The sequence below is a fragment of the Heterocephalus glaber genome, unplaced genomic scaffold, assembly GCF_053883595.1.
Source record: "Heterocephalus glaber isolate CG9 unplaced genomic scaffold, H.glaber_assembly_v1.0 deba00001586, whole genome shotgun sequence".
Taxonomy (NCBI): Eukaryota; Metazoa; Chordata; class Mammalia; order Rodentia; family Bathyergidae; genus Heterocephalus; species Heterocephalus glaber.
The window spans coordinates 9,181,325-9,193,904 of NW_028258364.1; the positions used below are offsets into that span (position 1 = coordinate 9,181,325).

Below are 12,580 nucleotides of genomic sequence, written 5' to 3' on the forward strand. Positions count from 1 at the left end.
AGATCGGTGGTGAATAGTAATAAAAAGCGTTCTCTAAGTCTTGTAGACTGATTTGTGGAGAGGCTTTCATAAGAGCTCAAGCATTACCTGACAGGCCTTCAAAAAGCTGGTAAGAGAGAACAGCAAGTGGAAGGTTAAAAATACAAAACTTCACCAACACCAGAGTAAGTAAAAATGTCTCTTGGGGAATAGAGATGGTATTATAATCCTTATTTAATTGCTACTGGTTTTCGGAGGTTGCTTAGATGAACTGGAGATTTCTGATGAAGAAAACAAATACTTTATAGTTTAAAGCTATTGTAATGCCCTGAATTGGCAAGCAATTATTTAACAGGGCACGGGTAGGGTGAGTCTGAGAAATTTCACCTCAGCAACCTCGAACCAGAAAATAAGCATTAACACCTAAGTACACGCACATGAAACTAGTATCTCTAATTGAATTTCAGGGACAACTAGAACGATCTTACCGATTTATTACAAATATATTCGTACTATTTTAATATCCCTCCCAGGAGAAAAATATTGGGGAATACAGTTAATTTGTAATCCAGTGCTATTTCTGCAAATTAAAGGAACAGGTAACATCTTAAAAGCTGACAAAATAGTAACTGTTTTACTTCAGAGCACTTTAAAAATATCGAAGGGGGAAGTGCAGGAAATCAAAAGCCTTAGCAAAGGTTTCGTTAAGTTATCCACACATAACACTGTTGTCACCTTGGACGTGGCTCAAGATTACAAGTCACCGCGGCTTCCGCAAGCTCCAGAGGGAAACTTCCGCGAGGCGAAGGTGCCACGCTCAGCCGCCCCGGCCGGTGGCCAGCGTCGCGCGGGCCGCAAGTGCTCGGCGGCCACCCGGTGCTCCCGGCACCACGTGCGCGGCCGCCCCGCCCTTCGGTCGCGGCCGCCGCAGGAGCCCGCGAGTCACAGAGGCCTGGAGCGTGCCCCGCCCCTGCGCCCGCAGCTGGGCGGCCGAAGCCCGCGGGCCGGGGAGAGCCGTTGGTTGCCCTCCCGCTCCTCGACCAGCAGCTGGGGCGGGACCGGGCGAGCTCTGCAGTCGGCCGCCGCGCGCGGCCGGCAGGGGGCGGGGAGGGGCGAGCGGCCACGTCACGTCCCGGGAGGCGAGGCCCTGCCCCGCCCCGCCCCTCCCGCTATGAGTTACCGCCTTCGCGACTCGCGCCGGGCCGACTTGACTTGAGCTGCTCCAGTCCGGCTCGTAGAGGCTCGCTCGCGGCTGCGGCGCCGGGCGCGTGTCGCGGACTCTGGGCGTGCGCCGCTGAGGAACGCTAAGCCAGCGGGCGGTTAGCGCCCCGCTCGACGCGGGGAGGGTTGGCACGCCGGGCGCCGGTCGGCCTCGGTGGGCGGCGACGGCGGGCTCTCGGGTCTTCTGTCCCGGGCCGGAGCCAGCCGGTGCCCCGGTGGAGAGACGGACGGCCGGGCTCCCTGGTCCCGGGCGCCTCCCGGCTGGGGCGAGGCGACCATGTCCGCTCGCGCCCCGGTGCCCGCCGCTCCCCCTCGGAAAGACCCGCCCGCGGTGGCTGCCGACCGGGAGCCGCGGCTGAGGACGGCGAGCCGCCAGGCAGAGCAGCCGCCCCCTCCGGAACGTGACGGCGGAGAGGCGTCGAGGGCGGAGCGCGCCACGGCCGCCCTCAGCGCGGGGGCGCGGGGCGAGCCGTCGCCGGCCGCGGTGCTGGGGCGCTGCGTGCCTCAGGGGGCCGTGCCCGTGCGGCCCCTGGCGCTGCACCTGGCGCTGCACCTGGCGCACAAGCCGCACAAGCCGCGCGGCTCCGGGGGCCCCTCCGCCGGGGAGCCGCGGACTCCGACTCCTCCACCGCCGCGGGGTCCGCCGACCCAGGACGCCCAGGAGAAGCTGATCGCGGCCGGCCCCGAGAAGAAGCTGCAACCTCCGCCGCCTAAAGAGAATCCCTGGACCAAAAAGCCGTCGCAGCACCTGCCCCCCGCCGCGACGGAGCTGTCGCCGCCCCCGCCCGATACCCTGGAGGCAGGTCTGTGGCTGCCCCGCGGTGGGCACGGGACGGGGGAGGGGAGGCCCCGTCCCTGTCAGTTGAGGTGTTTTGTGCCAAGGTGTCATTCACTTTGCTTATTTACATAAATGGACATCTGGGAAGGGAGCGACAGGAAGAGGTGGGACCTCAGGTTCTCCGTGACTGGCTGGGGCACGTAGGGGGGAGCTTGGCAACGCGGGCGGACTGGCACCGCCGCGCGTGTTTGGCCCCCACGTGTTAGGGACTTGAGAAAGTGACGTTAGATATCACTGTGCATCCTGTGGGCAGTTTTCCGTGGACTTTTAAAAGGTTTGAAGCGAGTCGGAGCAAGAGGATTTATTTCGAGTGGAAGCGAGATTGCGATCTTTTGTGAAATCTCATTTCAAAACACTGCTAAGTAGTTTATTTAAAGTGAGATTCGGGGGGAGGGGGGACGGTAGCACACGTCTGTAGTCCCAACTTCTGGAGAGGCTAAAGGAGAAGGACGACAAATTCGAGACCGGATTGGGCTACCTAGCAAGAACGTCGTGGGAGCTGGTACGTGTACGTGTACCTCACACCTCTTAATTCGTTTTACTTAACCCTTCCCCTCCTTTTTAAAAGGGAAGAGTGGGCGACCTCAGTGGTGGAGCGCTTACCTGAGAGTCTTTGGGTTGGATCACCAGCCTTGCGGGAAGAGGAGGCTGCTAAATGTAGTTAGTATTAAAGTGCTTTGTGTTGGAAAGATTGAGATAGGATAGTTCACACGAGAGTGGATTGCACGTTGGATAAATGATAGTTTTCTGCCATTCAATTAGCCCGCATTCGCATTAGCAGAGGTTAGAGTATGCCATTTTGTTTGCATGCTGGTCAAGGCTGTAAGCATACGGAGCCCTTGGTGTTTTAGTTTGGTTGTAGCAACTACAGTTAAAAAAAAAAAAAAAAAAAAAAAAAAAGGTCGGGATGCAGCTCAGTTGCGCCGCGCCTACCTGGCAAGCGCAAGGCTCTCAGTTCGATCCCTGGTACCAAGTGCGGGGGGGGGGGGGGATGCAAAGTAACACGAAGACAAAAACCAGTACCTTCATTTGCTTTCTAATTTAAGTTGTAAATTAATTGAACTTTTAAATTTCGAAATTACAGCTGATAAGCTGATAACTTGCTAGTTTCACTGTTTATTAGAGCGTATTTACAGGGTCGTGAAGACGAGTGAGATAAAGGGATGTGGTATATATGGTTGTTATAACCCCAAACATAAATGTAATCAGTATTTAAATAGAAATACTCTTATCAATTTTTGTTTTTTGAGACAGGGTCGCACTATGCAGTTCACTATGTAGCCCAGGCTGGCCTCAAACTCATGGTGATCTTCCTGCCTCAGCCTCCCAAGCCTTGGGATTACAAGCATGTGCCACCATGCCCAGCTTCAATTCTTTTTTTCTGCTGGTGCTTTATGAATCATGACAAAGTTTAAAGAATGTGCCAGTTACACTAGGAAGTATATGAAGATAATATAATTTAAATTTCTTAAGGACATTTTTATTAGAGCATATTAGGCTGAGTTTAATTTTGGCATATTTGTGCATCTCATAACATACTTTGATCATTCTTTCCCTTATTCTCTCCCATTTCTTTTCCTCTTGCCCATCCTCTTCCTCTGCCCTAATAATCTCCCTTCTACTTTTCATGCATCTCTTTTTTGCCCCCTAGTTTTCTCATATGAGGAAAAATATGTGATACTTGATCTTTGGAGCCTAGCTTATTTCACTTAACATGATGTTCTTCATTCTTTTTTAAAACCTGTTTATTTGGTGGTGGGGATCAAACCAGAGACCCAGGCGTGCTAGACAAGTGCTCCACCACTGATGAGCTATATCTCCAGCCCTCTTCATTCATTCTTTTTCTTCCTGTTCTCCTTTCTTTCCTTTTTTTTTTTTGGTACCAGGGATCAAACTCGGGACCTTCTGCTTGCAAGGCAGGTAGTGGAATCTTTCTTTCTTTCTTTTTTTTTTTCTTCCCCAGCACTGGTGATTGAACTTGGCCTTTGCACTGAGCTACATCCCCAATCCTTTTTAAAGTTTTGAGAAAGGGTCTTAAGTCACCAAATTGCCCAGGCTGGGCTCAGATTTGCAATTTGTCGGCCTCACCCTCCTGAGTGCTGGGATTGCAGCTACATGCCATCAGGCCTGGCTATATACCATGCAGTTTTTATAAAATATAAAATGTACAGAGCATATTTAAGTTAGTCTAATGTTAGGATTTTCCCCCCCTCCCCTTGAGGTTTTTGTTTGTTTTCATTTTTGGTGTGGTGCACAGTTTCAAATCTAGGGCCTTGAGCATGTTAGGCAAGTGGCTGTACCGCTAAGCCATATGTATCTCTGGCTTCCATTTTTGCCCTACTTATCTGTATTTTTAATCCTTTTCCTTATTGCATCATATGTGTCTTTTAGGACTGGGATTGAACCCAGGGCCTTTGTACTAAGCTACCTCCCCAGCCCTTAAAAATTTTTTTATTTGCTGGATGTGGTGGTACATGCCTATAATCCCAGCACTCAGGAGGCAGAGGCAGGAATATCCCCATGAGTTTGAGGCCAGCTTGGACTATGTAGTGAGTTCAAGGCTAGGCTGAAGTGCATAGCAGTACCCTGTCCCTTGTATTTTTGGTACCAGGGATCAAACTCAGGACCTTGCACTTTCGAGGCAGGTGTGGGCACCACTGAGCTAAGTCCCCGGCCCTCTAAATGAATGAATGAAAATGAATTTTTAAAAAATTTTGTGACAGGGCTGGGGATTTAGCTCAGTGGTGTAGCGCCTGCCTGGCAAGCGCGAAGCCCTGGGTTCGATTCCCGGTACCAAAAAAGAAAAGTGGAAAAAAAAGACCAAAAAAAGAAAAAAAAGCCCCTAAAAAAGAAAAAAATTTTTGTGACAAGGTTTTGCTAAGTGACTTAAGTTGTCCAGGCTGGCTCAAATTTGGAATCCTCCTGCCTCAGCCTCCCAGAGTGCTAGGATTACAGGTATGTATCACTATACCTGGTTCCTGCGTGTAGTTTTTCTTAATGAGATATTTTATTCTTATGCACACGTACACATTTATTTATGTGCATGTGTATATGGGTACCTAATGTAGAAAGGCAACAGGAGTGTTAATGTACTTATAGTACTTTAAAAATAGAAGATTCAAGATTCCCTATTTGCCCATCCCTGATTACATCATCACTTTCTTCTTTTAATTAAGTGTTCTATACCTAATTTAAAACTGCTTTCAGCCAGGCATGATAGTGTATGGCTATAATCCCAGCTACTTGGGAGGCTGACAGGAGATATGAAAGTTCAAGGCCAGCCTGAGCAATTTAGCAAGACTCTTATTTCAGATTATTTCAAATGAAATTGATGAGGATGTACTTCAGTGTCAAAGCCTTGAGTTTAATCCCTTTTTCCGCAAAAGCAAGACAAACCAAATTGCTTCTGGATTTTTTTTTTTTAATTTTAATATCCTCCCCCTTTTGTTTTGTTGGTTTTTGAGACAGGGTCTGGCTTTGTAGTGCAGGCTGGCCTTGAACTCACTATGTAGCCCAGGCTGGCCTCAAACTAATCCTCACCTCAGTCTCCTGAGTGCTGGGATTACAGGCGTGGGCTACCACACCTGGCTTTGTTTTGTGTTTTGAGACAGGGTCTGGCTATGTAATTCAGGCTGGCCTTGAGCTCACTGTAGCCGAGCCTGGCCTGGAATTTGAGGTGGTCCTCCTGAGTGCTGGGATTACAGGCTTGCACCACCATGCCTGGCTCCCCTTCCTTTTTTTAAAATGAGTATATGTTTAGAATACATAATAAATATATTCATGGGGAAGTGGTACTTACATATCCAATCTCGATCCTTTTTACTTCCCCCTTTTCCCTCCTCCTCCCCATCTCCTCCCGTTCTGGGATATTTTTGTCTTTTTGAGACAAGGTCCTGCTGTGTGTGTAGCCCAGGCTGGTCTGAGACCCATAATCCTCCTGCCTTAGCTTCCCCATTGCTGGGATTCCAGTCTTGTATCACCTGAGTGGCTGCTTCTTCATTTTTTAACTCATTCTTTTTTTGTACCAGGGATCAAATTTAGGACCTTGCCCTTGGGGAGGTAGGCAGGGCACCACTGAGCTAAATCTCTGGCCCTTAACTCAGACATTCTTTATTCTCTCAATTGGCTATTGCCATGACTGATAGGATTAATACTTTGCTGGATTACTGTGATATATAAAGATGCAGATCCCAAGATTATTTTTGTTTTTAATGTTTACTTTCAATGATGTTCACCTAGATGATCTTGCCATCTGGTCATCTTGACCAGGCAATGAAGAAAATTAAAAGGCAATAAAAGCTTCAGCATTTAGAGATAATATATTTTTGGCTTTAATTGTCCACCACTGTGCTTTTATTTAAGTCAAGGACAAGTACAGTGATGGTCTTACACAAACTTTTTTTATAGAGACTAGTTATTCTCTTTCTTATGGCTTGATTCTAGCTAAAACTTAGTAAGGTTGTTAAACCTGTTTGTTTCTTAGGACAGATAGTTAAGTCTTCTGACCTGTTTTCTGAATGAACCTTTGCTAATTGAATTCATAGAAAAATACAACCTATTAGAAATTGAGTTGAACTTTACTATATTAAAAATATACTTCTAGCCAAGCATGGTGGTATACACCTGTAATCCAAGCACTCTGGGAGGCTGAGACAGTATGATTGCAAGTTTATCCCAGCCTGAACAACTTAGCCACTTAGCTGAGACCCTGTCTTAAAATAAAAAATAAAAAGAAAGGGCTGGGGGTGTAGGTCAATGTGAATGTCCTGGGTTCAATCCCTAGTGCTGCACTCCTTGCTCCAGTTACATTTCTGATTTTTCTAATATTAAAGGTTTGGTCTATAAGTTTGTAAATTGAACTATTCACATTTTCTTCTTGATGTGGATATGGAAGGCCAATTTGAATTTATATATTAAATACAGTTGACTTCTTGTTAGGAATTTGAATTTTGTTAGGAGTGAAGACCACACAGTCTTACTGAAATTGGTATAACACTTATTTTGCTAACTATATTGAATGAAATAGTTGTTAAAACAATTTCATGTATTTTCCTTTAGAACTCAGTGCCCCAAAACCTATAAAAGCAGGAATACTCAAGACAAAGAAATCCAACAAGGTACGTCTTTTCAGGAAATATTCTTTATTTTTTATATATATGTATTTTTTTGGTACCGGGGATCGAACTCGGGTCCTTGCGATCAGGAAATATTCTTAACTCCGTTCATTTTGAAAATTGTCATTAGGGTCTCAGATAATTATATTAGTTAGAAGTTAATAGTATAGAGCAGTGGTGACGAACCTTTTACAGCTTTCAGTGATGACACCCCCCCCACTGTTACCCAAGTGCCAATTTGCCACTGCTGTTCTAAAGAATTGTAGCCTTTATTCCTACATCCCCATAGACTTCTGTTATCATGATCATGTGTGTCTGAGTAATGTCATGTACTGCTCAGTTTGCTCATGAGACCAAAACATCTTTATTTCATAGTGTTTTGTTTTTTTGTTGATACTGGGGATCAAACTTGGGACCTTGTGCTTGGTAGGCAGGCCGTGGAACCACTGAGCTAAATCTCCAGCCCTCAAAGTATTTTGTTTGTTTGTTTGTCTTTGTGGTATTGGGGGGTGGGGGGATTGAACTCAGGACCTAGCGGTTGTGAGGCAGGCGTGGCGCCACTGAGCTAAATCAAGTGTTTTGTTTGGCGAAACTTTTGAGTTCATTTGGCAAATACCTTTATATCTAAATATATATGGGTGATTTTTAAAATTGCTATCACTTTTAGCAAATATCTTTTCTATTTAAACATTGAAAAATAGAATCTGCAGACATAACATTTATGTATTATTTTTTTAGCTCAGCGATTTCAGCGATATGGCTCTTTGGCCAACACCAGGTGAATTAGTGAACACTGGAGTAAGTATTATTTTAAGGCCTTTAAAAGTTAAAAGGCACATATTCTCATTTTAACATGCAGAATTTATTTTACTTAAAATCTAAGCCAGGCATGGTGGTACATGCCTATAATCCCAGCACTTTGGGAGGCTGAGGCACAAAGAGCACGAGTTTGAGCCCAGCGTGGGCAATTTAACAATGTGAGCAAAATCATGTCTCAGATTTAAAAAAGGTTGGGGATGTAGCTCAGAAAGTCCTGGGTTCAATTCCCAGTGCTGCAAGAACAGACAAACCAACCTAAAAAAATTTCACTGTGAAGGACATATGTACAAACTTAATCTATTGGTAAGAGTACTTTTATGTTTAATTCCTAGTCATCTTTTGATGTTGTCAGTAGTATTAGTAATGAACTTGGTGACTGAAGTGTTTCCTACAGTAAGCTTTACCTGTTATTTCTGTAATAATGAACATGTTACAAATGATAATGAATCAAGACTTTGTATTCTTACTAAATTATATACACTGATAAAGAGGTGTTGAAAATTTGGCAGCTACCCTTTTCATAGTCTTTATCTGTTTTTCAGGTGCCTTTTTTTTCCTTTTTTTTCCAGTAATGGGAGTTGAACCCAGAGCCTTTGCACTAAACTACACCCCCAGTAGCCCCTCCCCTCTTTATTAAGGGTTTTTTTAAATTTATTTTTTTGGTACTGGGGATCGAACTTGGGTCCTTGCACTTGCAGGTGGTGGAATCACTGAGCTAAATCCCCAGCCTTATTAAGGTTTTTTGAGACAAGGTCTCACTATGTAGTTCAGGCTGGCCTTGAACTAAGTCTGTAGCCTAGGCTGGCCCCAAACTCAGTTTTAACAATAACCCACAACCTTCGGACCAACTTGGCCTCAAACTCAGAGATCCTCCTGCCTCGACCTCCAGAGTACTGGGATTACAGGGATGTGTCACCATGTCTGGCCAGGTGCCTGATTTCTTTCATCATATTTCCCTCATCTGGTTGTATTCCTAGGTTGAGAGCAGGGTGAGGTGTGGGAGTTGATAGAGGTACCTGTCTGTCACCACGCTGTAATGCTTATGGAAAAGATTTTTTAACATGTCAACTGAAGCCTGTTTCATGTTTGAAAGTTTGTACTATAAGTATGTCATCTTTTTTGGGGGGTACTGGGGCTTAAACTCAGGACCTTGTGCTTGCCAGGCAGATGCTGTGCCTGCTGAGCTACAACCCTGGCCCAAGTGTGTCTTTGATTATAATTTTTTCACTGGGTCAAAGAGCTAAGTGTACATGCATATACATGCATGTATATATGTGCACATATGTATCAATGTTATGAAGTGTGCAGTGAATGGATTTTTAATTTTAACTGAAAGAAGCTCTGAATGATGGCTCTAATGTACCCTATCAGGAGACTTTTTGGAGGGGCAGCCTCTGTGGTTACATGTTTTCATTTGACTCTGTACCCTTTGCTGTTTGTAATTTGTATAGTATTAGTGGTATGTCATTGTAGGTATATTAATTTAAATAGCTTAGCTTGAGGTATAAATGACAGAATAAACTGCACATATGTAAAGTATATAGTTGAATGAGTTTTAACTGGTATATACCTATGAAAATTTTACTACCATCAAGATAATGAGTTTAACCACTACCCCTGAAAGTTTTTTCATTATATCCTTTTGTAATTCTTTGTGTCCTATTCATCATCCCTGCCATTCCAGCAACCACTGACTGGTATGTTCTGTCGTATAGTACTTTTTCTTTTTTTTTTTTTCCCCAGTACTGGAGAGTGAACCCAGGGCCTTCACACTGAGCTGTATCCTCAGTGCTCCCCCCCCTTCTTTTTTGAGAGAGGGCCTCAGTAAGTCACTAACTTGCTCAGGCTGGGCTCAAACTTGTAGTCCTCATGCTTCAGCCACCCAGAGTTCCGGGATTACAGGCATACACCCCCACACCTGTATTCTTTTTTTTTTGGCTTTCACTTGGCATAATCATTTTGAGATTTATTCCCATTTTATTTGTCAGTAGTTCATTTTGTTTCATAGTAGTATTCCACTGTGTGATTGAAACGCAGTTTGTCAATTTAATTATAATTGATGGACATTTGGATTGATTCCAGTTTTGGGTATTACAAATAAAACTGCTGTATAAACATCTGTGTACAAAATTTTACATGGACATATGCTTTCATTTTTTTTCTTGGTAGATAAATAGGAGTAGAAAAACTGCATCATATGATACCTATTTGTTTAGCTCTTTAAGGACCTACTAGGCCGAGTGTGGTGGTATATACCTGTAATTCCAGCAGAGGTGGAGGCAGGAGGATCCCCACAAGTTTGAGGCAAAACTGGGCTACATAGTAAGTTTGAGGACAGCCTGAACTGCATAGCAAGACTCTTTCAAAATGATAAAAAAAAAAAAAAAAAAATTAACCACCAAACTTTGTTTTTTGGTACCAGGGATCAAACTCGGAACCTTGTGCTTTCGAGGCAGGCGGCGGAACCACTGAACTAAATCCCTGGCCCACCACCAAACTTTGTACTCCCACCAGGAGTGTATGAGAATTCCAGTTAATTTACATCCTCATTAATTTTTTTTTTTAGAGACATGGTCTCACTTAGCTCACGCTAGTCTTGGACTCACTGGGTAGCCTAGTCTATCTAGCCTTGAACTCAGGAAGATTCTCCTGCCTCAGCCTCAGAGTGCTGGGATTACTGGTATGTGCTACCACGGCCAGTTTGGCTTTGAATTTATGATCTCTTCCCTCAGCTTTCTGAGTGTTGGGATTATAGGCATGTGGCAGCACATTGGGCTGTTCTTTTTGTTACTGAGGCATTGAGCTCAAGGCCTAGCCCCAGCCCTTTTAACATTTTTTAATATTTTGAGGCAGGGTCTGGTCTGGCTAAGTCGCTGAGTGGCCCAGGCTGGCTCCAGTTTGTAGCCTCAGCCTCCCAGAGTGTTGGAATGCACTTCATGCCACAAGCTGTAATCCAGCACTCAGGGAGGCTAAGGCTGGAGGATCACCAGTTCATGCCCTGTTTGAGCAATTTAGTAGCTTAGTGTGAAGGTCCTGCGTTCAACCCCCAATACTGGGGGAAGAAAAAGGTAATCTTTTTTTTGTAGTTCTTTGTAGTACTCAAGGTTGAACCCTCAGCTTCAAGTGTGGTAGATATGCACTCTACCACTGAGCTACAGCCCCAGGTTGGATTTATTTTCTTATTACTTAATTTTGAGTGTTCATTATACATTTACATATAAGTCCTTTATCAAATACTTAGCAGGTATTTTCTTCTCCCAGCCTGCATTTTGACTTTTTTTTTTCTCTTCATGTTTTCTTTTGAAAAGTAGTTTATTTATTTAGTTATTTATTTTTGGTTTTTGGAGACAGGGTCTCACCGTGTAATTGAGACTAGCCCTGAATTCACTGTGTAGCCCAGGCTGGCCTCAAACTCGTGGTGATCCTCCTGCCTCAGCCTCTTGAGCACTGTGATTATAGGTATGCACCACCAAGCCCAGTGAAATGTAGTTTTTTATATTTCATAAATTTGTCATTTGTTTTACAATATTTAGGTAAGTTATATTATAGATTTTTAGATATGCTCGTGAAAATGTTAATGAAAAATTATTTTGTTCAGAAAACCTTTTGTAGTTTCAGAGTGTCCTAAGCCAAGGAAGTAAGAAGCCACAAATTAGAAAAGAAAAAGAAGAGAAGATTGAAAAGAGAAGTAACAGCGAGAGCAAAGAAAACCGGGAAACAAAATTCAATGGTCCTGGTGAAAATGTGAGTGAGAATGAGGCTCAATCAAGTAATCAGCGAAAGAGAGGTCAGTTACCTGCATCTTCCTCTTGATGTTAAAGTTTTGAAGAAAGTTGTAGTAATCAATACTTGTCTGTGGTCTTCATCAGTGGATAAACCATCTGCCTTAGTTACTTATTTGTTATTGTAACATTTCTGGACTGGTAGGCTTTCCTTTTCTTTCCTGCACTCATATGCTGCTGTATGCAAGAAAATGGGATGAAGTTCCGGTTGTAGCTTTGTTGGTAGTAGATACAAAAAGCTGTGTGATTACTATTCTTTTATATCTGCTTTGGAACTGCTCCCTGTTTCTTATGGAGTTTTGAAGAAATGAAGTTTTTCAGGACTCATTTTTCTCAGAGAAAATAGAGGACATTTTTAGTTGCCTTTTTCCTTCATTTGCTAAAAATTACACTTTGAAGGGAAAAGAATTGTCTTTACATCCTTTTCCATTTTCTCCTCTGTACTTTTCATGTGTCTAGAGACAGATAATTTGCCTGCTTTGTAAAAGCATTTACTCTTCAGTGTTTTTAGCCCAGAGAACATGGCAGAGAAGCTGAGAGATGTAGACATGGTCCATAGCCCAAATGGCCTGGTAACTTGGAATTAATGAATTTATTTATTTAAAGTACTGGGGATGAAACCCAAAGCCTCACACATGCCAGGCAAGTGCTCTACTTGAGTTATCCCAGCTCTATCACTTTATTTATTTATTTTTTCTATCTATCACTTTATTTTGAGTGCCACAGAGGCCATTGAAACATTTGCTCCATGGTAAATACAACATGTAAATACACAGTATGTGAAGGCACAGTAAATACAACAACATGGGAGGGGAAGTTAAATGGCA

General features: G+C 44.0%; 1 protein-coding gene across 1 annotated transcript in view; it reads left to right on the forward strand.

The window, feature by feature from the left end:
- The first annotated feature begins 1,157 nt into the window (after positions 1-1,157).
- Positions 1,158-12,580, forward strand: part of Larp1b (La ribonucleoprotein 1B) — a 130,179-nt gene continuing 118,756 nt past the window's right edge. Inside the window, 4 exon segments of the mRNA XM_021236490.2 lie at positions 1,158-2,003; positions 7,097-7,155; positions 7,891-7,950; positions 11,584-11,758. Coding sequence (XP_021092149.2) covers positions 1,478-2,003; positions 7,097-7,155; positions 7,891-7,950; positions 11,584-11,758 — 820 coding nt within the window. The 5' untranslated portion in view covers positions 1,158-1,477.